General features: G+C 38.0%; 1 protein-coding gene across 4 annotated transcripts in view; it reads right to left on the minus strand.

Annotated features, from left to right (window-relative positions):
- KIFAP3 (kinesin associated protein 3) overlaps positions 1-27,611 on the minus strand; it is a 168,954-nt gene that overhangs the window by 100,928 nt on the left and 40,415 nt on the right. For all 4 annotated transcript variants that reach the window (XR_009505374.1, XM_059936022.1, XM_059935996.1 and 1 more), the window contains one exon: positions 13,497-13,675. Coding sequence is in view for 3 of the 4 variants with exons in the window: in XM_059936022.1 (XP_059792005.1) it covers positions 13,497-13,675 (179 nt within the window). In the remaining variant the exon portion in view is untranslated. The remainder of the gene's footprint in view (positions 1-13,496; positions 13,676-27,611) is intronic.

Consider the following 27,611-nt stretch of genomic DNA (forward strand, 5'->3'; position numbering starts at 1 on the left):
AGTCACTTCAGAGACCTTTGGACTCTGAAGATATAAGAAGGAAAAAGTACAAAAATTTTTATACCTATACCTTTGACAACACTGATGAAATGGAAAAACTACTTGAAAGATACAAACTACAAAACTACCACTCAAAAATAAACAGATAACCTGAATAGTCTTATAGGTATTAAAGAAATTCAAAGAAAGAAAACTCCACGTCCAGATGACTTTTTTACTGATGAATTCTATTAAACAATTAAGTAGAAATAATACCAATTCTACACAAACTCTTCCAAAAAAAGTGAAGAGGGAATACTTCCCAACTCATTCTACGAGGTCAGACTTACCCTAATAGTAAAACCAGACCAACACATCACAAGAAAACTATAAACTAGTAATCCTCATAAACACAGACACAAAAAAAATCTTTAACAATATATTAGCTAATCAAATCTAGCAATACATAAAAAGGCAATATATCATGACCAAGTGGTGTTTACCTGCTGAATGCAAGAATGGCTTAACATTTGAAAGTCAACCAACACAATTCACTATATTAACAGTCTAAAGAAGAAATACCATGTGATTATCTCAATTGATGCAGAAAAGGCATTTGACAAAATCCAACTACCATTCATGATAAAAAGTCTCAGCAAACTAGAACTAGAACAGAACTTACTTAAACCAATGAAGTATCTACAAAAAACCTATATTAAATTACACTTAATAGTAAAAGACATTGTTTTCTTCCTAAAACCAGTAACAAGGCAGGGATGTCAAGTCACAGCATTCCTTTTTAACATCATACTAGAGGGCCTAACCAGTACAGTAAGACCAAAAAAGAAAAAAAAATGCAAAAGAAAAGAAATAAAAAGTATATAGCTAAGAATAGACAAAATAAAACTTTCTATTTACAAGTGATATAATTGTCTACTTAGAAAATCCCAAGCAAAAAAATGAATGTAGCAAGGTCACAGGACATAAGGTCAATATACAAAATTCAACTGTATATCTATGTACAACAGGAAACTGATGCTTTTTTAAAAGCTACCATTACAATGGTAGAACACTTAGGTATAAATCTAACAAAATATGTGCAAAATACGTATGCTTAAAACTATGAAATGATGAAAGAAATCAAGAAACACCTAAATAAATGGAGAGTTATACCATGTTCATGTATCAGAAACTTCAATACGGTCAATATACTGTATCCTGCCAATAGATTCAATGCAATCTCAATCAAGATTCCAGGATATTTTGTTAAAGAAATAGACTAGTTGATTCTAAATATATGGAAAGATAAAGAATTTGAAATAGCCTGAATAATTCTGAAAAACAGCAACAACATTTGAGGGTTCACACTACCTTATTTCAAGATTTATTATAAAGCTACAGTAATCAAGACAAAAATGTATCAGCGAAAGCATAGAAACATAGGTTAATGGAACAGAAAATAGTCCAAAAATAAAACCACACCTACATAGCCAACTGATTATCAACAAAAACAGTACAAAGGCAATTTCAATATGGTGCAAAGGCAATTCAGTGGAGAAAGGATAGTCTCTTCAACAAATGGTGCAGGAACAATTGGAAATCCATATTCAAAACATGGATATTGATCTATACATTGCACCATATGCAAAATTCACTAAAAATGGATGGATCACAGACTAAAACAAAAACAACAATAACAACACAAACCCTACAAAACTTCTCGAAGAACACACAGGAAGAAATCTTTGTGACCTTGAGTTAAGAAAAGATTTCTTAGATACAACACCAAAATACAATCCATTAAAATTTTTTTGATATACTTGATTTCATAACAATTAAAACCTTTTGCTCTCATAGGAAAATGAAAACACAAGCCACAGAAAAGTAGTAAATACTTGGAAACATAACTGATAAAAGACTTATATTCAAAATACAAAAACAAGTCTCAAAACTTAATAAGAGGAGAAGATGGCGGAAGAGTAAGACGCGGAGATCACCTTCCTTCCCACAGATACAGTAGAAATACATCTACACGTGGAACTGCTCCTACAGAACACCCACTGAACGCTGGCAGAAAACGTCCGACCTCCAAAAAGGCAAGAAACTCCCCCCGTACTTGGGTAGGGCAAAAGAAAAAAGAAATAACAGAGACAGAAGAATAGGGACGGCACCTGCACCAGTGGGAGGGAGCTGTGAAGGAGGAAAGATTTCCACGCACTAGGAGCCCCTTCGCGGGCAGAGACTGCGGGTGGCAGAGGGGGGAAGCTTCGGAGCCACGGAGGAGAGCGCAGCCACAGGGGTGCGGAGGGCAAAGCGGAGAGATTCCCGCACGGAGGCTCAGCGCTGACCAGCACTCACCAGCCCGAGAGGCTTGTCTGCTCAGCCGCCGGGGCGGGCGGGGCTGGGAGCTGAGGCTCGGGCTTCGGTCGGATCGCAGGGAGAGGACTGGGGTTGGCGGCGTGAACACAGCCTGAAGGGGTTAGCGCACCACAGCTAGCCGGGAGGGAGTCCGGGAAAAAGTCTGCAGCTGCCGAAGAGGCAAGAGACTTTTTCTTGCCTCTTTGTTTCGCGGCGCGCAAGGAGAGGGGATTCAGAGCGCCGCCTAAACGAACTCCAGAAACTGGCGCGAGCCGCGGCGATCACCGCGGACCCCAGAGACGGGCGTGAGACGCTGGGGCTGCTGCTGCCGCCACCAAGAAGCCTGTGTGCGAGCACAGGTCACTCTCCACACCGCCCCTCCCGGGAGCCCGTGCAGCCCGCCACTGCCAGAGTCCCGTGATCCGGGGACATCGTCCCCGGGAGAACACACGGCGCGCCTCAGGCTGGTGCAACGTCACGACGCTTCTGACGCCGCAGGCTCGCCCCGCCTCCTCTGTACCCCTCCCTCCCTGCGGCCTGGGTGAGCCAGAGTCCCCGAAGCAGCTGCTCCTTTAACCCCGTCCTGTCTGGGCGGGGAACAGATGCCCTCAGGAGACCTACACGCAGAGGCGGGTCCAAATCCAAAGCTGATCCCCAGGAGCTGTGCGAACAGAGAAGAGGAGGGGAAATCTGTCCCAGCAGCCTCAGAAGAAGCGGATTAAAACTCCACAAACAACTTGATGTGCCTGCATCTGTTGAATACCTGAATAGACAACGAATCATCCCAAATTCAGGAGGTGGACTTTGGGAGCAGGATATATTAATTTTTCCCCTTTTCCTTTTTTTTTGTGAGTGTATATGTATATGCTTCTGGGGGAGATTTTGTCTGTATAGCTTTGCTTTACAATAGCTTTATTTTACTTCACTATATTATAGCTTCTTTCTTTCTTTTCTTTCTTTCTTTCTTTCTTTCTTTCCTTCCTTCCTTCCTCCTTCCTTCCTTCCTTCCTTCCTTCCTTCCTTCCTTCCTTTCTTTCTTTCTTTCTATTTTTTCTCCCTTTTACTCTGAGCCGTGTGGACGAAAGGCTCTTGGTGCTTCAGCCAGGCATCAGGGCCGTACCTCGGAGGTGGGAGAGCCAACTTCAGGACACTGGTCCACAAGAGACCTCCCAGCTCCACGTAATACCAAACGGCAAAAATCTCTCAGAGATCTCCATCTCAACATCAAGACCCAGCATCACTCAATGACCAGCAAGCTACAGTGCTGAACACCCTATGCCAAACAACTAGCAAGACAGGAACACAGCCTCATCCATTAGCAGAGAGGCTGCCTAAAATCATAATAAGGCCACAGACACCCCAAAATACACCACCAGACGTGGACGTGCCCACCAGAAAGACAAGATCCAGCCTCATCCACCAGAGCTCAGGCACTAGTTCCCTCCACCAGGAAGCCTACACAACCCACTGAACCAACCTTAGCCACTGGGGACAGATACCAAAAACAACGGGAACTACAAACCTGCAACCTGTGATAAGGAGACCCCAAACACAGTAAGATAAGCAAAATGAGACGACAGAAAAACACACAGCAGATGAAGGAGCAGGGTCAAAACACACTAGACTTAACAAATGAAGAGGAAATAGGTAGTCTACCTGAAAAAGAATTCAGAATAATGATAGTAAGGATGATCCAAAATCTTGGAAATAGAATAGACAAAATGCAAGAAGCATTTAACAAGGACGTAGAAGAACTAAAGAGGAATCAAGCAATGATGAAAAACACAATAAATGAAATTAAAAATACTCTAGATGGGATCAATAGCAGAATAACTGAGGCAGAAGAAAGGATAAGTGACCTGGAAGATAAAATGGTGGAAATAACTACTGCAGAGCAGGATAAAGAAAAAAGAATGAAAAGAACTGAGGACAGTCTCAGAGACCTCTGGGACAGCATTAAACGCACCAACATTCGAATTATAGGGGTCCCAGAAGAAGAAGAGACAAAGAAAGGGATTGAGAAAATATTTGAAGAGATTATAGTTGAAAACTTCCCTAATATGGGAAAGGAAATAGTTAATCAAGTCCAGGAAGCACAGAGAGTCCCATACAGGATAAACCCAAGGAGAAACACGCCAAGACACATATTAATCAAACTGTCAAAAATTAAATATAAGGAAAACATATTAAAGGCAGCAAGGGAAAAAAAACAAATAACACACAAGGGAATCCCCATAAGGTTAACATCTGATCTTTCAGCAGAAACTCTGCAAGCCAGAAGGGAGTGGCAGGATATACTTAAAGTGATGAAGGAGAAGAACCTACAACCAAGATTACTCTACCCAGCAAGGATCTCATTCAAATGTGATGGAGAAATTAAAACCTTTACAGACAAGCAAAAGCTGAGAGAGTTCAGCACCACCAAACCAGCTTTACAACAAATGCTAAAGGAACTTCTCTAGGCAAGAAACACAAGAGAAGGAAAACACCTACAATAACAAACCCAAAACATTTAAGAAAATGGGAATAGGAACATACATATCGATAATTACCTTGAATGTAAATGGATTAAATGCTCCCACCAAAAGACACAGACTGGCTGAATGGATACAAAAACAAGACCCATATATATGCTGTCTACAAGAGACCCACTTCAGACCTAGAGACACATACAGACTGAAAGTGAGGGGATGGAAAAAGATATTCCATGCAAATGGAAATCAAAAGAAAGCTGGAGTAGCAATTCTCATATCAGACAAAATAGACTTTAAAATAAAGACTATCACAAGAGACAAAGAAGGACACTATATAATGATCAAGGGATTGATCCAAGAGGAAGGTATAACAATTGTAAATATTTATGCACCCAACATAGGAGCACCTCAATACATAAGGCAAGTACTAACAGCCATAAAAGGGGAAATCGACAGCAACACAATCATAGTAGGGGACTTTAACACCCCACTTTCACCAATGGACAGATCATCCAAAATGAAAATAAATAAGGAAACACAAGCTTTAAATGATACATTAAACAAGATGGACTTAATTGATATTTATAGGACATTCCACCCAAAAACAACAGAATACACATTTTTCTCAAGTGCTCATGGAACATTCTCCAGGATAGATCATATCTTGGGTCACAAATCAAACCTTGGTAAATTTAAGAAAATTGAAATCGTATCAAGTATCTTTTCCGACCACAACGCTATGAGACTAGATATCAATTACAGGAAAAGATCTGTAAAAAATACAAACACATGGAGGCTACACAATACATTACTTAATAATGAAGTGATTACTGAAGAAATCAAAGGGGAAATCAAAAAATACCTAGAAATAAATGACAATGGAGATACGACGACCCAAAACCTATGGGACGCAGCAAAAGCAGTGCTAAGAGGGAAGTTTATAGCAATACAAGCCTACCTCAAGAAACAGGAAACATCTCGAATAAACAACCTAACCTTGCACCTAAAGCAATTAGAGAAAGAAGAACAAAAAAACCCCAAAGCCAGCAGAAGGAAAGAAATTATAAAGATCAGGTCAGAAATAAATGAAAAAGAAATGAAGGAAACAATAGCAAAAATCAGTGAAACTAAAAGCTGGTTCTTTGAGAAGATAAACAAAATTGATAAACCATTAGCCAGACTCATCAAGAGAAAAAGGGAGAAGACTCAGATCAATAGAATTAGAAATGAAAAAGGAGAAATAACCACTGACACTGCAGAAATACAAAAGATCATGAGAGATTACTACAAGCAACTCTATGCCAATAAAATGGACAACCTGGAAGAAATGGACAGATTCTTAGAAATGCACAAACTGCCGAGACTGAACCAGGAAGAAATAGAAAATATGAACAGACCAATCACAAGCACTGAAATTGAAACTGTGATTAAAAACCTTCCAACAAACAAAAGCCCAGGACCAGATGGCTTCACAGGCGAATTCTATCAAACATTTAGAGAAGAGCTAACACCTATCCTTCTCAAACTCTTCCAAAATATTGCAGAGGGAGGAACACTCCCAAACTCATTCTACGAGGCCACCATCACCCTGATACCAAAACCAGACAAAGATGTCACAAAGAAAGAAAACTACAGGCCAATATCACTGATGAACATAGATGCAAAAATCCTCAACAAAATACTAGCAAACAGAATCCAACAGCACATTAAAAGGATCATACACCATGATCAAGTGGGGTTTATCCCAGGAATGCAAGGATTCTTCAATATACGCAAATCAATCAATGTGATACACCATATTAACAAATTGAAGGAGAAAAACCATATGATCATCTCAATAGATGCAGAGAAAGCTTTCGACAAAATTCAACACCCATTTATGATAAAAGCCCTGCAGAAAGTAGGCATAGAGGGAACTTTCCTCAACATAATAAAGGCCATATATGACAAACCCACAGCCAACATTGTCCTCAATGGTGAAAAACTGAAACCATTTCCACTAAGATCAGGAACAAGACAAGGTTGCCCACTCTCACCACTATTATTCAACATAGTTTTGGAAGTGTTAGCCACAGCAATCAGAGAAGACAAAGAAATAAAAGGAATCCAAATCGGAAAAGAAGAAGTAAACCTGTCACTATTTGCAGATGACATGATACTATACATAGAGAATCCTAAAGAGGCTACCAGAAAACTCCTAGAGCTAATCAATGAATTTGGTAAAGTAGCAGGATACAAAATTAATGCACAGAAATCGCTTGCATTTCTATACACTAATGACGAAAAATCTGAAAGTGAAATTAAGAAAACACTCCCGTTTACCATTGCAACCAAAAGAATAAGATATCTAGGAATAAACCTACCTAAGGAGACAAAAGACCTGTATGCAGAAAATTATAAGACACTGATGAAAGAAATTAAAGATGATACAAATAGATGGAGAGATATACCATGTTCCTGGATTGGAAGAATCAACATTGTGAAAATGACTCTACTACCCAAAGCAATCTACAGATTCAATGCAATCCCTATCAAACTACCACTGGCATTTTTCACAGAACTAGAACAAAAAATTTCACAATTTGTATGGAAACACAAAAGACCCCGAATAGCCAAAGCAATCTTGAGAACGAAAAATGGAGCTGGGGGAATCAGGCTCCCTGACTTCAGACTATATTACAAAGCTTCAGTAATCAAGACAGTTTGGTACTGGCACAAAAACAGAAATATAGATCAATGGAACAGGATAGAAAGCCCAGAGATAAACCCACACACATATGGTCACCTTATCTTTGATAAAGGAGGCAAGCATATACAGTGGAGAAAAGACAGCCTCTTCAATAAGTGGTGCTGGGAAAATTGGACAGGTACATGTAAAAGTATGAAATTAGAACACTCCCTGACACCATGCACAAAAATAAACTCAAAATGGATTAAAGACCTAAGTGTAAGGCCAGACACTATCAAACTCTTAGAGGAAAACATAGGCAGAACACTCTATGACATACATCACAGCAAGATTCTTTTTGACCCAGCTCCCAGAGAAATGGAAATAAGAACACAAATAAACAAATGGGACCTAATGAAACTTAAAAGCTTTTGCACAGCAAAGGAAACCATAAACAAGACCAAAAGACAACCCTTAGAATGGGAGAAAATATTTGCAAATGAAGCAACTGACAAAGGATTAATCTCCAAGATTTACAAGCAGCTCATGCAGCTCAATAACAAAAAAACGAACAACCCAATCCAAAAATGGGCAGAAGACCTAAATAGACATTTCTCCAAAGAAGATATACAGATGGCCTACAGACACATGAAAGAATGCTCAACATCATTAATCATTAGAGAAATGCAAATCAAAACTACAATGAGATATCATCTCACACCGGTCAGAATGGCCATCATCAAAAAATCTAGAAACAATAAATGCTGGAGAGGGTGTGGAGGAAAGGGAACTCTCTTGCACTGTTGGTGGGAATGTAAATTGATACAGCCACTATGGAGAACAGTATGGAGGTTCCTTAAAAAACTACAAATAGAACTACCATACGACCCAGCAATCCCACTACTGGGCATATACGCTGAGAAAACCATAGGTCAAAAAGTGTCATGTACCACAATGTTCATTGCAGCTCTATTTACAATAGCCAGGACATGGAAGCAACCTAAATGTCCATCGACAGATGAATGGATAAAGAAGATGTGGCACATATATACAATGGAATATTACTCAGCCGTAAAAAGAAATGAAATGGAGGTATTTGTAATGAGGTGGATGGAGTTAGAGTCTGTCATACAGAGTGAAGTAAGTCAGAAAGAGAAAAACAAATACAGTATGCTAACACATATATACGGAATCTAAGGGAAAAAAAAAAAAAAAAGGCCATGAAGAACCTAGTGGCAAGACGGGAATAAAGACACAGACCTACTAGAGAATGGACTTGAGGATATGGGGAGGGGGTGGGGTGAGATGTGACAGGGTAAGAGAGTGTCATGGACATATATACACTACCAAATGTAAAATAGATAGCTAGTGGGAAGCAGCCGCATAGCACAGGGAGATCAGCTCGGTGCTTTGTGACCACCTAGAGGTGTGGGATGGGGAGGGTGGGAGGGAGGGAGATGCAAGAGGGAAGAGAAATGGGAACATATTGTATATGTATAACTGATTCACTTTGTTATAAAGCAGAAGCTAACACACTATTGTAAGGCAATTATACTTCAATAAAGATGTTTAAAAAAAAAAAAAAAACTGGAAAAAAAAAAAAAAAAAGAACCATGACAGTTAGAGCAGGTGAGATAAATACGAAGAAAATTCATGGGCCCATTACCTTGATAATGTCCCTAGGCCTCTATGGTCTATAGCACATCAGGATACTTTTTGAAGGTTAAAGAAAAGTTGCTGCACTCAACTTCTACTTAAAACTAAAAATAGATTCCACACTTAGGGGCACTTTCGGATTTTGGAGGTGACACATACCACGTTTGTGTGTGCTAGTCCAACCTATCTACAGAATAACCAGAAAGACCACCAGTTTTCAGTGAGGTTTCAGAGCAAGAGAAGATTCCGTAGCAGGTGCAGATTACAATCCAAACTGCCCTGCCACCTGAGCCTCAGGACAGAGCGGATGAGTGGTGTTCCCTGTGTGTGGCCTCTCTGGGGAGCCCCAACAAGAGGATCATGGGACAGAACCACACACTTTTGGAGCAAAGACCTCTCTTCTGCAGAGCAACAGACTTCTCTTTGAATAAAAACACCTGGCTTGGTAATAGGCCTTGGAAACTATGGAACTTTGACCACAGGATCGGTGTCCTTGAGACCTGAATGCCTCATTCTGGACTAGGTGCCATCTAAGCCACCAAGTGTGGGTGGGTGCATGAGTATTTCATTACCACGTAGATGTTGTGTCTAAGTGCTTGGCCTCTGGCTGGTATAGAAGGCACAAGGAAGTTGCATAAGTATGTGGTTCAGACTCTGACCTCTGTCCCTGCTGAGTTGCCTCATTTTCCTCGTGGGAGATTTGTTATGTCTAGTTGACTGGGGAGAAGCCCTCATGCCTGCTTTATAGTTGGTTGTACACAACGTGGAGAAACCCTTGATGTGGACGCCAGCCCAGCCAGGGGAGCCCCAGCCACAACTGCTCAACTCTGATGTCCTAATACAAAAGCAGCCAGAGACAATATGGCCCCAATACATATGGCTATGTCCCAATAAAACTTTATTTATAAAGACAGGCAGCAGGCTGGAACTGGCCCACAGTCCATAATTCTTGACCCCCTATCCATGGGAGACAGACAGTGAAATGATTGATGAATAAGATGAGTCACTGGCCATCAAAGACTCTCCATAACCTCTCAGAGAATATTAAAAACCACTTTGAGATTTGACATATGCCTGAGGCATCCATTTGCTATGAATTATTTCTTACCTGCATTTAAAATGAAATCTTAAATTTACTCTTCATTTCTAAGAGGATTTAAAAATACTCTTAACGGACCTCTCTGGTGTTGCAGTGGTTAAGAATCCGCCTGCCAATGCAGGGGACACGGGTTTGAGCCCTGGTCTGGGAAGATCCCACATGCTGCGGAGCAACTAAGCCCACACCTACTGAGCCCGCAAGCCACAACTACTGAAGCCCGCGCACCTAGAGCCTGTGCTCCGCAAGAAGAGAAGCCACCGCAATGAGAAGCCCGCGCACCACAACGAAGAGTAGCCCCCGCTCGCCACAACGAGAGAAAGCCGGCGCTCAGCAACAAGGACCCAACACAGCCAAAAATAAATAAATAAATAATAAAATTTTAAAGGAAATAGGTTTTCTTAAGAAACTAAATAAAAATACCCTTAAAACATATTTCATTATAAAATAACTTAATCTGTGACTCCCATAATAAATGCAGTAGTGATCGTTAAAAAAAAAAAAAAAAAAAAAAAAAAAAAAAAAAAAAAAAAACTTAATAAGAAAATAAGCAACCCAAGGAATATATATCCTCTCTGTTGTTCTTAAATTCATATTCTAATATCACTTATTCCCTTTTAATCATATTGTATTTATATAAAAAATATGAAAACTCAGTTTAAATCATTAATTGAAAGATTTTTTTATGCAAACTAAACTTCCTTTAAAATATATAACTCTAAAAAGCAAGGTCAGTATTAGTTCATTATAACAGTAAAATGAACACTTTATTTAAATAAATAATACAACCTCACAAATAGATCAGTCATCCCTCCCCTCCATCCCTCTTAAATAAAAATGCCACAGGCTTCATCTGTTACTAATTATATTAAGTAATATTTTTCTTTCAAAAAAGCAACAGTACACACTGGTGGTTATGGCAAACTTAATAAAGTAACTCGGAGAGTTTTTTTTTTTTTTTAATTTGTATTTCCATTGCAGAGAATGGAATGTAAAACATGTAGCCCAATCAGATAGTTAAACACTAGACACAGCCTTCTAATCATGTTTCTGGTTGATAAAAGCTCAATCCCCAAAGCTAAATTTAGTCATTGTCTCAACATGCAATACCCTCTTAATTTTATGTCTCTAAAATGGAATTTATAGTTAATTAGTATTTTTACTAAAAGTTCTCTACAAAGCGACAGTTTATCAAACTGACAAGCAAATTTATTTCAGCCTTTAAGTAATTATTTTTCAGTGTTTCTGAAAGCCAACATTTAAAAATTGCTTATACTTAATCTTGCTAAAAATCTTTTTTTTAAAAAACAACATAAAATAAAAACAAAAAGAAATTTTGTCTTGGAGGCACAGAAAAGGAGTAGGAAGCTGAATCCTGGAGATATTTCCTTGAGCAAATTACTTAACCTCTCTAATCCTCTGTTCCTTCATCTGTAAAATTAGGAGTTAATCTACAAAATGTAAACATAGAGATAAGGTCCAGCTGAGCTCTAAAAATCCTAATTCTATACAACGCCCTTAAATAAAATGAATTCTTCTCCACAATAAAAGATGAAATTCATAACATCTACACTAAAACCCCTGCCAATCAAATTATTCTTATGACCTTGGATGAATTACCTTTCCTGAACCTGTTTTTCCTCCCCAATAAAAAATGAGGTTTGATGAGATAATTTATATTGTATCTTCTGAATCTATGATTTTACCAGAAAATAATTTTTAATTATGTACCTGAGATCAGTTTTGACAGAATAAACACATAAGAAGAGTATTATCTAAATACAAATCTAAGCAATGCACAGTAGACACACGCTTATGGCAAATCAATTTGAATTTTGCAAACCTAATAAAGGTGAACTTATTCTAAACACATAAATGGAAGAATATATTTCAACTTACAGCAAGGGGAAGCAACTACTTAGCCACACTCTAACTATACTCAGGAGTATATCTATCACCAGGTCATATTATTCTTGAATATAAGATTGATAAAAACAAAAAACATGTTTTTGATTACGTAAATTCAATCTTAAAACAGTATCAGACACACAGTGATCATCAATAATCATCAAAACTAATGATGAAAATGACACATACTAAATATCCGTGGGTAAAATAAAATTTCATGTATTCCAAGTATCAGAATTCAAGGCACTTATTAAATCTAATTAATCAGTCTCAGGTTTTCAAAGAGCATGCCATGTTGTTCAATAAGCATAAGCTACTTCCTAGCTCATTAGATTTTAAAGGAAGGAAAAAGAACAGGTAGAACTACTATATATTTAGACTATCTGAAGGAGAATCCACTTATACCAATAATACACAGTCACATAATGACTTGTATTAGCATGCAGTTCTAAAATAGTTTCCAATGGAGTTAAAGCCAATGATCCAATAATTCCATTTCGAGAAATGTATTCTAAGAAAATAAACAGAAATATAGACAAAGATGCATGTACAAATGTGTCCATTGAAGTCTTATTTATAATAGCTAAAATTATGAACAACTTAAGTATCTGAAGGCAAGGTATGGTTAATGTATGATCTATTTAATATAACACTGTGCTTACAAAGACTTTTTAATGACATGGAAAAAAGCAGATATTTTTTATTCCATCTCTCTATATTTCTATATTATACATATTTTTCAGCTGGAGAAATAATATATGATCAATTTGTACTATTTCTCAAAGACAACTGCATCAACACAATATAAGATGGCAAATAGGAACCTACTGTAATGATTCAAACAAGAAATGAAGAGTGTATAAATAAAGAGGGCATGAACTAACACAACGGCGCTGGGAATAGAAAGAACAGATAGCTTCAAGAGATACTTAAGCAGAATCAACAGCTTGCAGCTACCAATTGGAATAATAAATGAGGAACAGATTGGGCTAAACTGTAATTCCACACACTAATACCAGAAATGCAGGAAAAAAAAAAAATACCTTAGGGGAAAATAATAAGGCCAGATGACTCTGAAACACGATCTAAAGTTAAAATTACTTTCTATATATTATGTTTAATATGGAAAGATTCATTCTGTACAATATATTAGGAAAATATTTTTATCCAGAAAACTTTAATTATCTGCATTATTAACTAATATGAAATATATTTCTTAATGAAGCCACTTAAGTGAGTTACTGCCATTGTAAAATTTTCATTCCGAATTATCTCAGTAGGGGGATAATGTGTTTACTTTTTATCAAAATATTCTAACTCAAAAATGGTGAACATGGGCTGTTTCAATGTAAGTTACCATATCATTTTTATTCTCCATAAAAATGCTGAGTTTCTTCAAAAATGACACAACTAGAATAAGCAGCTCAAAATTGTCCCGATCAAGAGCCTTCACCAGCATGGGAACTATGTTCTTGTTCCTCATCTTCAGCTCTGTACGTGTATCCTCAGCAAGATTCAGAAGCAAATAAAGAGCAACTAGAAAAGTAAAATAAATGAGAGTTAAATAACTGGCACATTGAATCAACAATTTAATAAATCATTTCTACCCATTAAAGTAACAGATGTAGAAGACAGTGTATCATCTTGAAAATTTTAACTAGTTAATTTATTCATTAGAAAACTATTATTATTGATATATATGCCATATGAAACAAAACATATATATATAAAATAATATTCTTATGATTCTGAGAAAGACGCAATAACCAAAATAAGACAATGATTCCTACCCTCTTGGAGCTAAGAGCTTAATTGTAATCAAATGTCAATTAAAGGTATATGTTAGCAAATAATAAAACAGGCAAACGTAGAAAACAAGGTAAAATTTCAACAATTAGGGGCTGCTGTGTTAAAAAATGTAGAGTATAGCTAGAGCTGAATTTAAGGATACTAAAACCTATTTTTCATATTCAAAATGAGTTTTTGGTAGTCACTACAGAAAATGGCCATATGAAATTCAGTAAAATAATTGTTACACTAACCAAAGTTGAGGCCACTTGTATACTAGTTCTAAGTAAAATTTCTTTTAGATAATGGTAATAAAAATGCTTACATTCTCATAAGAAACTCATTTAATTGTTCCCTTTTGACAGTGAGAATTATGTAACAGATAATGTTTTCCATTTGGCCTTGACTGACAGGAAGCTTCAGAGTTAAACCTGAAAGTTTTCTGTCAGAATTACATAGAATATTATGGCCAACATAGTCTTTTTGCTCTCCTATTGTCTTGATTTTGCTCATTTTTTTAGTATTTCATTTTATGTACTCTTATAAACCATCTCTAAACCTTTATGAAAAAAATATATGCATACATATAAACTTTTATTTAACAAATATTTGAAATGGAAAAGCAATTCTCACTAATTAAGTACCTACTATATGCCAGGCACTGTACTAGTTGATATATAAACAGTAACCCATTTTAATTTTAAGACAATTTTACAAGGCAAGAAATACTATAAAAATTTTTACATATGGGAACCCCAGATTCAGAGAAGTTAAATACCTTGCCCTAGCCACACAGCAAGAAAACCCACCAGAAACCAAAGCTCACACATTTACACTATTGCACCATGCTGACTTTCCATGCAAGGCACTAATAAAAGGTTTTAAAGTTGTGTTGAAAAAGCATATAGTAGACTTCTTCTTGCAACCAAGATAGATGTAGTGGGTTGAACAGTGTTCTCCTCAAATTTCCATCCACCCAGAACCTGGGAATTTGAACTAATTTGGAAACAGGGTCTTTGCAGATGTAACTAGTTAGGATGAGGTCATAACAGATTAAGGTAGACCTTGAAACCAATGACTGGGGTCCTCATAAGAAGAGAGGACATAACAGACAGATGCAATGGGAAGAAGGCCATGTGAAGGTGTGGGCAGAGAATGAATAGATGCAGCCACAAGCCAAGAAACACCAAGGACTGCCAGAAGCCACCAAATGCTAGGAAGAGCCAAGGAAAGATTCTTCTCTAGAGTCTTCAGGGGCAGCATGGCCCTGCTGACATCTTGACTTTGGCTTTCTAGCCTCCAGAACTGTGAAATTTCTATTGTTTTAAATCACCCAGTTTGCAGTACTTTGTTTTGGCAACTCTGGGAAATCAATACATTAGAGGAACAGGGACCAGATTGGAAACCCTCACCAGAAACAATAACAATAACAACAACAACAAAAAGACTAAAATAAGGGTTTTCAGGACACTGAACACCAGATAATGAAGGATAGTTATCCCTGAGAGATAAGAAACAAATGACCTGGCCCATGATTGCCCCAGAATACTGTCTTGAGAGATTCTAGGTCATGAAACAGATAAGGAAAAATCCCAGCAGAACCCCAAAGAATTCTTGAATGAAGAGATGGAACCAAGGGACCAGGGAAGCCAAGGTGGCTAGAGTTCACAGAAAAAAATACCAGAGAGGACAGAGCTGCAAAAAGAGAAGAGTTCCAGAGTTCTGCAGAGGTCTACTTTACATATTGAGCAGAGTACTGACTAGTCACATGTGTTACAAATCTGAGGCTGGGGGCAGAACAAAATGAAAGAATTAGAAGAAAAAATACATGACATGAACACAGAGCTGGAAATAATGCCTGTTTCTACCAGCTATACTGGAAACTTCATAATTAATGGGCCACTGGGTAGAGTTCTCGCATGGGCCTTGCCTCAGTAGTATGGAATAATTAGTTTTAGACTAAATGCTGCTCATGTCCAAACTCACAAATCTTAAGAGCATGATCCAAAAGGATCAAACTGTTTCCAAGTAATTTAATTATGTCTCACAATAAAGCTCAGGAATAGAATATTTATAGGAATAAAATAATATCCATCACCTAACAATGAAAATTTCACATTGTCCTGCCTCCAATCAAAGATTATTAGCCATTCAAAAAAAGCAGGAAAACACAACCTGTAAGGAAAAGAAAAATCAGCTAACTGAAACTGTTCTAGAACTGACACCACAGTTAGAATGATCGAACATGAACATCAAAATAGTTATATAACTGTATTCCAAATTTTCTAAAAGTTAAGTAGAGACATGGAGGCTATACAAAAGATTAAATCAAACATCTAGCAATGAAAACTACAATGCCTGAGATTGTATACTAAATGGAATTAATGGCAGTTTAGAGACTGGAGAAGAAAAGATTAGTGAAATTGAAGACATAACTAGAAACGATCCACAATTAAACACACAAAGAAAAAAACAACAACAGCAAAAATGTAAAGAGTATCAGTAAACTATGGAAAAAACGTCAAGTGACCTAATATACCTGTAATTGGAGTCCCTGAAGAAATAATAATTGATAATTTTCCAAATTTGATAAAAAATATAAATCCACAATCCCAATAAGGTCAGTGAAATCCAAGAACAAGAAACACGAAGAAAGCTACACCAAAGCACAATATAATCAAACTGGTCAAAACAAATGATGAAGAGACCATTTTAAAGCAGCCAGAGGGAAAAAACCTCATATACAGATGAAGAAAAGATAAGGATGACAGCAGACTTCTCATCAGAAACAATGCAAGCATGTCAACAGTGTAACAGAATGTTTAGCAAATAGAAATAAGTTGTCAACCTAGAATTATAAACCAGTAAAAATATTTCAAAAAAGAAAAAAAAAAAACAAAGAATTTCTCAGATGTAAAAAGATAAAATAATTCATCATTAGTAAATCTATCCTGTGAGAAATATACAAGGAAATCTTTCAGACAGAAAGAAAATGACGACAGAAACATGATCTACACAAAAAATAGTAGAATCGGTGGAAATAGTAACTATATAAGTAAATATATAAGGTTATTTTCTTAATATTTAAACATCTTTAAAGTAAAATTGACTGTTTATACAAAAATAATAACGTATCATAGGGTTTATAACAGATATATATATATATATATAAATATGTATATATATATCTATAAACCTCATGGTAACCACAAACCAAAAATCTATAATAGATACACACACACAAAAGACAAAGGAATCCAAACATAACACAAAAGGTAGACATCAAATCACAAGGGAAGAGAGCAAAAGAAAGGACCATAAAAGGACTATTAAAAAAAAAAACCCCAAAACGATGAACAAAATGGCAAAAAGTACATACCTATCAATAATTACTTTAAGTGTAAATGGACTAAAAGCTCCAATCAAGACATAGAGTGGCTGACTGGATACAAAAATAAGACCCATGCGTATGGTGCCTGTAAGAGAATCACTTCAGATCTAAAGCCACAAACTGACAGAAAATGAGAGGATGTTAAAAGGTATTCCATGCAAATGGAAACAAGAAGAAAAATGGGGTAGCAATACTTATATCAGACAAATAGACTTTAAACCAAAGACTGTAACTAGAGACAAAGAAGGACATTACATAATGATAAAGGGATCACTCCAACAAGAAAATACAACAATTTTACATATATATGCACGTGGAAACACAAAGACCCCGAACAGCCAAAACAATATCTCCAGCTTTGTTCTTTACAAAGAACAAAGCTGGAGATATCACGCGCTCTGATATCAAACTATACTACAAAGCCACAGTAAACAAAACAGTATGGTATGGCACAAAAGCAGACACATAGCAATGGAACAGAATAGAGAGTGCAGGAATAAACTCACACTTACATGGTCAATCTACAACAATGGAGGAAAGAATATACAATGGCTAAAAGACAGCTTCTTCAATAAACAGTGTTGGGAAAATTAAACAGCTACATGCAAAAGAATGAAGCTGGAATACCTTTTCACATCATATACAAAAATAAACTCAGAGAGAGGAGAAGATGGCGGAAGAGTAAGACGCGGAGATCACCTTCCTCCCCACAGATACATCAGAAATACATCTACTCGTGGAACTGCTCCTATAGAACACCCACTGAATGCTGGCAGAAGACGTCAGACCTCCCAAAAGGCAAGAAACTCCCCATGTACCTGGGTAGGGCAAAAGAAAAAAGAAACAACAGAGACAAAAGAATAGGGGCGGGGCGACGGAGGCGAGCCCAGCTGGACCAGACTGATATATACTTGTTGGTGGTTCTCAAAGATGAGGCCTGGCTTCTGGGAGGAGGAGGCAAGATGGCGGAAGAGTAAGATGCGGAGATCACCTTCCTTCTCACAGATACAGTAGAAATACATCTACACGAGGAACTGCTCCTACAGAACACCCACTGAACGCTGGCAGAAGACGTCAGACCTCCCAAAAGGCAAGAAAATCCCCACGTACTTGGGTAGGGCAAAAGAAAAAATAACAGAGACAAAAGAATAGGGATGGGACCTGCACCAGTGGGAGGGAGCTGTGAAGGAGGAAAGGTTTCCACGCACTAGGAAGCCCCTTGGCGGGCAGAGACTGCGGGTGGCAGAGGGGGGAAGCTTCAGAGCCACGGAGGAGAGCGCAGCCACAGGGGTGCGGAGGGCAAAGCGGAGAGATTCCCGCACGGAGGATCGGTGCCGACCAGCACTCACCAGCCCGAGAGGCTTGTCTGCTCACCCGCCTGGGCGGGCGGGGCTGGGAGCTGAGGCTCGGGCTTCGGTGCTAGCCGGGAGGGAGTCCGGGAAAAAGTCTGCAGCTGCCGAAGAGGCAAGAGACTTTTTCTTGCCTCTTTGTTTCGCGGCGTGCAAGGAGAGGGGATTCAGAGCGCCACCTAAACGAGCTCCAGAGACAGGCGCGAGCCGTGGCTATCAGCGCGGATCCCACAGCAACAGGGGCGCAGAAGGAAAAACGGAGAGATTCCCACATGGAGGCTCGGCGCCGAGCAGCACTCACCAGCCCAAGAGGCTTGTCTGCTCAGCCGCAGGGGCGGGCGGGGACTGGGAGCTGAGGCTCAGGCTTCGGTGCTAACCGGGAGGGAGTCCAGGAAAAAGTCTGCTGCTGCCGAAGAGGCAAGAGACTTTTTCTTGCCTCTTTGTTTCACGGCGCGCAAGGAGAGGGGATTCAGAGCCCGCCTAAACGAACTCCAAAGACGGGCACGAGCCGCGGCTATCAGCGCGGACCCCAGAGACGGGCAGGAGACGCTAGGGCTGCTGCTGCGGCCACCAAGAAGCCTGTGTGTGAGCACAGGTCACTCTCCACGCCGCCCCTCCCGGGAGCCGGTGCAGCCCGCCACTGCCAGGCTCCTGTGATCCGGGGACAACTTCCCCGGGAGAATGCACGGCGCGCCTCAGGCTGCTGCAACGTCGCGCTGGCCTCTGCTGCCGCAGGCTCGCCCCGCATCTGTACCCCTTCCTCCCACCGTGCTGAGTGAGCCAGAGCGCCCGAAGCAGCTGCTCCTTTAACCCCGTTCTGTCTGGGCAGGGAACAGACGCACTCAGGAGACCTACATGCAGAGGCGGGTCCAAATCCAAAGCTGAACCCCGGGAGCTGTATGACCAAAGAAGAGAAAGGGAAATCTCTCCTAGCAGCCTCAGAAGCAGCGGAGTAAAGCTCCACAAACAACTTGATGTGCCTGCATCTGTTGAATACCTGAATAGACAACGAATCATCCCAAATTCAGGAGGTGGACTTTGGGAGCAGGATATATTAATTTTTCCCCTTTTCCTTTTTTTGTGAGTGTATATGTATATGCTTCTGGGTGAGATTTTGTCTGTACAGCTTTGCCTTCACCATTAGTCCTAGGGTTAGGTCCGTCCGTTTTTTTTTTTTTTTTTTCTCTTTTTTTACTTAAAAAAAATTTTTTTTCCTAATAAATGTTTTCTTAATAATTTTTTCCTTATTTCCTATTTTTAGAAATTAAAAAAAAATTTTTAATAAGTTTTTTCATATTTTTTATTTTTAAAAATTAAAATTTTTTTCTTAATAAATTTTTTCTGAATTTTTTCTTACTTTTTATTATAAAAAATTAATAAATCTATTTTTAAAAATTAAAAAAAAATTTTTCTTAATAAATTTATTCTTAATTTTTCTTTCTTATTTTTTATTATAATAGTTTTATTTTATTTTATTTTATCCTCTTTCTTTCTTTCTTTCTATTTTTTTCTCCCTTTTATTGTGAGCCGTGTGGATGAAAGGCTCTTGGTGCTCCAGCCAGGCATCAGGACTGTGCCTCTGAGGTGGGAGAGCCAACTTCAGAACACTGGTCCACAGGAGACCTTCCAGCTCCACATAATACCAAACGGCAAAAATCTCTCAGAGATCTCCATCTCAACATGAAGACCCAGCTTCATTCAATGACCAGCAAGCTACAGTGCTGGACACCCTATGCCAAACAACTAGCAAGACAGGAACACAGCCCCATCCATTAGCAGAGACGTTGCCTAAAATCATAATAAGGCCACAGACACCCCAAAACACACCACCAGACGTGGACGTGCCCACCAGAAAGACAAGATCCAACCTCATCCACCAGAACACAGGCACTAGTCCCCTCCGCCAGGAAGCCTACACAACCCACTGAACCAACCTTAGCCACTGGGGACAGATACCAAAAACAACAAGAACTACGAACCTGCAGCCTGCGAAAAGGAGACCCCAAACACAGTAAGATAAGCAAAATAAGAAGACAGAAAAACAAAGAGCAGATGAAGGAGCAAGGTAAAAACACACCAGACCTAACAAATGAAGAGGAAATAGGTAGTCTACCAGAAAAAGAGTTCAGAATAACGATAGTAGAGATGATCCAAAATCTTGGAAACAGAATAGACAAAATGCAAGAAACATTTAACAAGGACGTAGAAGAACTAAAGAGGAACCAAGCAACGATGAAAAACACAATAAATGAAATTAAAAATACTCTAGACGGGATCAATAGCAGAATAACTGAGGCAGAAGAACGGATAAGTGACCTGGAAGATAAAATAGTGGAAATAACTACTGCAGAGCAGAATAAAGAAAAAAGAATGAAAAGAACTGAGGACAGTCTCAGAGACCTCTGGGACAACATTAAACGCACCAACATTCGAATTATAGGGGTCCCAGAAGAAGAAGAGAAAAAGAAAGGGACTGAGAGATATTTGAAGAGATTATAGTTTGAAAACTTCCCTAATATGGGAAAGGAAATAGTTAATCAAGTCCTGGAAGCACAGAGAGTCCCATACAGGATAAACCCAAGGAGAAACACGCCAAGACACGTATTAATCAAACTGTCAAAAATTAAATATGAAGAAAACATATTAAAAGCAGCAAGGGAAAAACAACAAATAGCACACAAGGGAATCCCCATAAGGTTCACAGCTGATCTTTCAGCAGAAACTCTGCAAGCCAGAAGGGAGTGGCAGGACATATTTAAAGTGATGAAGGAGAAAAACCTACACCCAAGATTACTCTACCCAGCAAGGATCTCATTCAGACTTGATGAAGAAATTAAAACCTTTACAGACAAGCAAAAGCTGAGAGAGTTCAGCACCACCAAACCAGCTTTACAACAAATGCTAAAGGAACTTCTCTAGGCAAGAAACACAAGAGAAGGAAAACACCTACAACAACAAACACAAAACATTTAAGAAAATGGGAATAGGAACATACGTATCGATAATTACCTTAAATGTAAATGGATTAAATGCCCCCACCAAAAGACACAGACTGGCTGAATGCATACAAAAACAAGACCCGTATATATGCTGTCTACAAAAGACCCACTTCAAACCTAGGGACACATACAGACTGAAAGTGAGGGGATGGAAAAAGATATTCCATGCAAATGGAAATCAAAAGAAAGCTGGAGCAGCAATTCTCATATCAGACAAAATAGACTTTAAAATAAAGACTATTACAAGAGACAAAGAACATTATATAATGATCAAGGGATCGATTCAAGAAGAATTTATAACAATTGTAAATATTTATGCATCCAACATAGGAGCACCTCAATACATAAGGCAAATACTAACAGCCATAAAAGGGGAAATCGACAGCAACACAATCATAGTAGGGGACTTTAACACCCCACTTTCACCAATGGACAGATCATCCAAAATGAAAATAAATAAGGAAACACAAGCTTTAAATGATACATTAAACAAGATGGACTTAATTGATATTTATAGGACATTCCACCCGAAAACAACAGAATACACATTTTTCTCAAGTGCTCATGGAACATTCTCCAGGATAGATCATATCTTGGGTCACAAATCAAGCCTTGGTAAATTTAAGAAAATTGAAATCATATCAAGTATCTTTTCCGACAACAACGCTATGTGACTAGATATCAATTACAGGAAAAGATCTGTAAAAAATACAAACACGTGGAGGCTACGCAATACACTACTTAATAACGAAGTGATCACTGAAGAAATCAAAGGGGAAATCAAAAATACCTAGAAACAAATGACAGTGAAAACACGACGACCCAAAACCTATGGGATGCAGCAAAAGCAGTTCTAAGAGGGAAGTTTATAGCAATACAAGCCCACCTCAAGAAACAGGAAAGATCTCGAATACACAACCTAACCTTGCACCTAAAGCAATTAGAGAAAGAAGAACAAAAAAACCCCAAAGTTAGCAGAAGGAAAGAAATCATAAAGATCAGATCAGAAATAAATGAAAAAGAAATGAAGGAAACAATAGCAAAAATCAATAAAACTAAAAGCTGGTTCTTTGAGAAGATAAACAAAATTGATAAACCATTAGCCAGACTCATCAAGAAAAAAAGGGAGAAGACTCAATACAATAGAATTAGAAAAGAAAAAGGAGAAGTAACCACTGACACTGCAGAAATACAAACGATCATGAGAGATTACTACAAGCAACCCTATGCCAATAAAGTGGACAACCTGGAAGAAATGGACAGATTCTTAGAAATGCACAACCTGCCGAGACTGAACCAGGAAGAAATAGAAAATATGAACAGACCAATCACAAGCACTGAAATTGAAACTGTGATTAAAAATCTTCCAACAAACAAAAGCCCAGGACCAGATGGCTTCACAGGCGAATTCTATCAAACATTTAGAGAAGAGCTAACACCTATCCTTCTCAAACTCTTCCAAAATATTGCAGAGGGAGGAACACTCCCAAACTCATTCTACGAGGCCACCATCACCCTGATACCAAAACCAGACAAAGATGTCGCAAAGAAAGAAAACTACAGGCCAATATCACTGATGAACATAGATGCAAAAATCCTCAACAAAATACTAGCAAACAGAATCCAACAGCACATTAAAAGGATTATACACCATGATCAACTGGGGTTTATCCCAGGAATGCAAGGATTCTTCAATATACGCAAATCAATCAACGTGATATACCATATTAACAAATTGAAGGAGAAAAACCATACGATCATCTCAATAGATGCAGAGAAAGCTTTCGACAAAATTCAACACCCCCTTATGATAAAAACCCTAGAGAAAGTAGGTACAGAGGGAACTTTCCTCAACATAATAAAGGCCATATATGACAAACCCACAGCTAACATCATCCTCAATGGTGAAAAACTGAAGACATTTCCACTAAGATCAGGAACAAGACAAGGTTGCCCACTCTCACCACTATTATTCAACATCGTTTTGGAAGTTTTAGCCACAGCAATCAGAGAAGAAAAAGAAATAAAAGGAATCCAAATCGGAAAAGAAGCAGTAAAGCTGTCACTGTTTGCAGATGACATGATACTATACATAGAGAATCCTAAAGATCCTACCAGAAAACTACTAGAGCTAATCAATGAATTTGGTAAAGTAGTAGGATACAAAATTAATGCACAGAAATCTCTTGCATTTCTATACACTAATGACGAAAAATCTGAAAGTGAAATTAAGAAAACACTCCCGTTTACCATTGCAACAAAAAGAATAAAATATCTAGGAATAAACCTACCTAAGGAGACAAAAGACCTGTATGCAGAAAATTATAAGACACTGATGAAAGAAATTAAAGATGATACAAATAGATGGAGAGATATACCATGTTCTTGGATTGGAAGAATCAACATTGTGAAAATGACTATACTATCCAAAGCAATCTACAGATACAATGCAATCCCTATCAAACTACCAATGGCATTTTTCACAGAACTAGAACAAAAAATTTCACAATTTGTATGGAAACACAAAAGACCCTGAATAGCCAAAGCAATCTTGAGAACGAAAAATGGAGCTGGAGGAATCAGGCTCCCTGACTTCAGACTATATCACAAAGCTACAGTAATCAAGATAGTTTGGTACTGGCACAAAAACAGAAATACAGATCAATGGAACAAGAGAGAAAGCCCAGAGATAAACCCACGCACATATGATCACCTTATCTTTGATAAAGGAGGCAAGCATATACAGTGGAGAAAAGACAGCCTCCTCAATAAGTGGTGCTGGGAAAAGTGGACAGATGCATGTAAAAGTATGAAATTAGAACACTCCCTGACACCATGCACAAAAATAAACTCAAAATGGATTAAAGACCTAAGTGTAAGGCCAGACACTATCAAACTCTTAGAGGAAAACATAGGCAGAACACTCTATGACATACATCACAGCAAGATTCTTTTTGACCCAGCTCCCAGAGAAATGGAAATAAGAACACAAGTAAACAAATGGGACCTAATGAAACTTAAAAGCTTTTGCACAGCAAAGGAAACCATAAACAAGACCAAAAGACAACCATCAGAATGGGAGAAAATATTTGCAAATGAAGCAACTGACAAAGGAGTAATCTCCAAGATTCACAAGCAGCTCATGCAGCTCAATAACAAAAAAACGAACAACCCAATCCAAAAATGGGCAGAAGACCTAAATAGACATTTCTCCAAAGAAGATATACAGATTGCCAACAGGCACATGAAAGAATGCTCAACATCACTAATCATTAGAGAAATGCAAATCAAAACTACAATGAGATATCATCTCACACCGGTCAGAATGGCCATCATCAAAAAATCTACAAACAATAAATGCTGGAGAGGGTGTGGAGGAAAGGGAACACTCTTGCACTGTTGGGGGGAATGTAAATTGATACAGCCACTATGGAGAACAGTATGGAGGTTCCTTAAAAAACTAAAAATAGAACTACCATATGACCCAGCAATCCCACTACTGGGCATATACCCTGAGAAAACCATAGGTCAAAAAGAGTCATGTACCAAAATGCTCACTGCAGCTCTATTTACAATAGCTAGGACATGGAAGCAAACTAAATGTCCATCATCGGATGAATGGATAAAGAAGATGTGGCACATATATGCAATGGAATATTACTCAGCCATAAAAAGAAATGAAATGGAGGTATTTGTAGTGAGGTGGATGGAGTTAGAGTCTGTCATACAGAGTGAAGTAAGTCAGAAAGAGAAAAACAAATACAGTATGCTAACACATATATATGGAATCTAAGGGAAAAAAAAAAAAAAAAGGTCATGAAGAACCTAGTGGCAAGACGGGAATAAAGACACAGACCTACTAGAGAATGGACTTGAGGATATGGGGAGGGGGAAGGGTAAGATGTGACAAAGTGAGAGAGTGTTATGGACATATATACACTACCAAACGTAAAATAGATAGCTAGTGGGAAGCAACCGCATAGCACAGGGAGATCAGCTCTGTTCTTTGTGACCACCTAGAGGGGTGGGATAGGGAGGGTGGGAGGGAGGGAGATGCAAGAGGGAAGAGATATGGGAACATATGTATATGTATAACTGATTCACTTTGTTATAAAGCAGAAACTAACACACCATTGTAAAGCAATTATACTCCAATAAAGATGTTAAAAAAATAAATAAATAAACTCAAATTGGATTAAAGCCTTAAATGTAAGACCTGAAGCCGTAAAACTCCTAGAAGAAAACATAGGCAGTATGCTCTCTGACATCATCCTTAGCAATAATTTTTTGGATATGTCCCCTCAGGCAAGGGAAACAAAAGTAAAACAAACAAATTGGACTACATCAAACTAAAAAGCTTTTACACAGCAAAGGAAGCTAGCTATCAACAAAATGAAAAAGCAGCCTACAGAATGAGAGAGGGTATTTGCATATGATATATCCAATAAGGGGTTAATATCCAAAATACACAAAGAACTCACACAACTCAACATCGAAAAATCAAACAACTCAATTAAAAAATGGGCAGAGGATCTGAATAGAAATTTTTCCAAAGAAGACGTACAGATGGCCAACAGACACATGAAAATGCTCAACATCACTAATCATCAGGCAAATGCAAATCAATACTACACTGAGATACAATCTCACATCTGTCAGAATGGCTATTATCAAAAAGACAAGAGATAAATGCTGGCAAATGTGGAGAAAAGGGAACACTTGGTGTACTGTTGACAGGACTATATACTGGTGCAGCCACTCTGGAAAACAGTATGGTGGTTCCTCAAAAAGTTAAAAATAGAACTACCATATGACTCAGCAATCCTACTTCTGGGTATATATCCAAAGGAAATAAAATCACGACCTCAAAGAGATATCTGCACTCCCATGTTCACTCCAGCATTATTCATAATATTTAAAATGTGGAAGCAACCTAAGTGTCTATACATGGATGAATGGATAAAGTAGATGTGATATATATATTTATATAAAATATTATATAAAATATATAACGTATATTACTTATATATTATATATAATATATATAAAATAGAATATTACTTGTTTATTAAAAAGGGCGATATTCTGACATTTGCCACAACAAAGATGGATCTTGAGGGCATTATGCTAAATGAAATAAGTCAGACGGAGGAAGACAAATGCTGTATGTTCTCACTTATATGCTTATATGTGGAATCTAAAAACGCTGAGCTCACAGAAACGAGGAGTAGATTGATGGTTACCAGACGCTGGGTTGTGGGGGAAATGGGGAGACGGTGGTCAAAGAGTACAAACTTTCAGTTATAAGATGAGTAAGTTCCAGGATCTAATATACAGCGTGGTGACTACAGGTAAAAATACTGTACTGTATACTTGAATGGTGCTATGACAGATCTTAAATGTTCTCACCATAAAAACAACAACAACAACAAAATGGTAATTATGTGAGGAGAAGGATTTGTTAAGTAATCTTATTGTGGTAAACATTCTGCAACATATACTTGTATCAAACCATTACACTGTATACCTTAAACTTACACAGTGTTATATGTCAATTATATCTCAATAAAGCCGGGGGAAAAAATCAATAGTCAGCTACAAAGCAGGAATTGAATGCACACTTAAAAGTCCCACATCATTCTTACTAACAACGTAAGATTTTGCATCTTATCAATGACTGAAAAACCATACTATCGAACTGTTAAATCTCTCACAAACCCCAGAAAGAGGAGACTATTTTTTATTAAAGAGAAATATTTTGAAAAATTTTACATCTATTTCCTAGGAAAGCAACAAAATTGTCACCGTATAAGATACATATAGCAGGGTTTGAGAGACAAGATTCTTATTATTGAAAAGGCCATACATTGGATTAAAAAATCCTTTCTGATTAATACAATTTCAAGAATGTAATTTATACATTTAAGAGCTGAATGGGGCCTTTT

The sequence above is a fragment of the Balaenoptera ricei genome, chromosome 1 (assembly GCF_028023285.1).
Source record: "Balaenoptera ricei isolate mBalRic1 chromosome 1, mBalRic1.hap2, whole genome shotgun sequence".
NCBI lineage: Eukaryota > Metazoa > Chordata > Mammalia > Artiodactyla > Balaenopteridae > Balaenoptera > Balaenoptera ricei.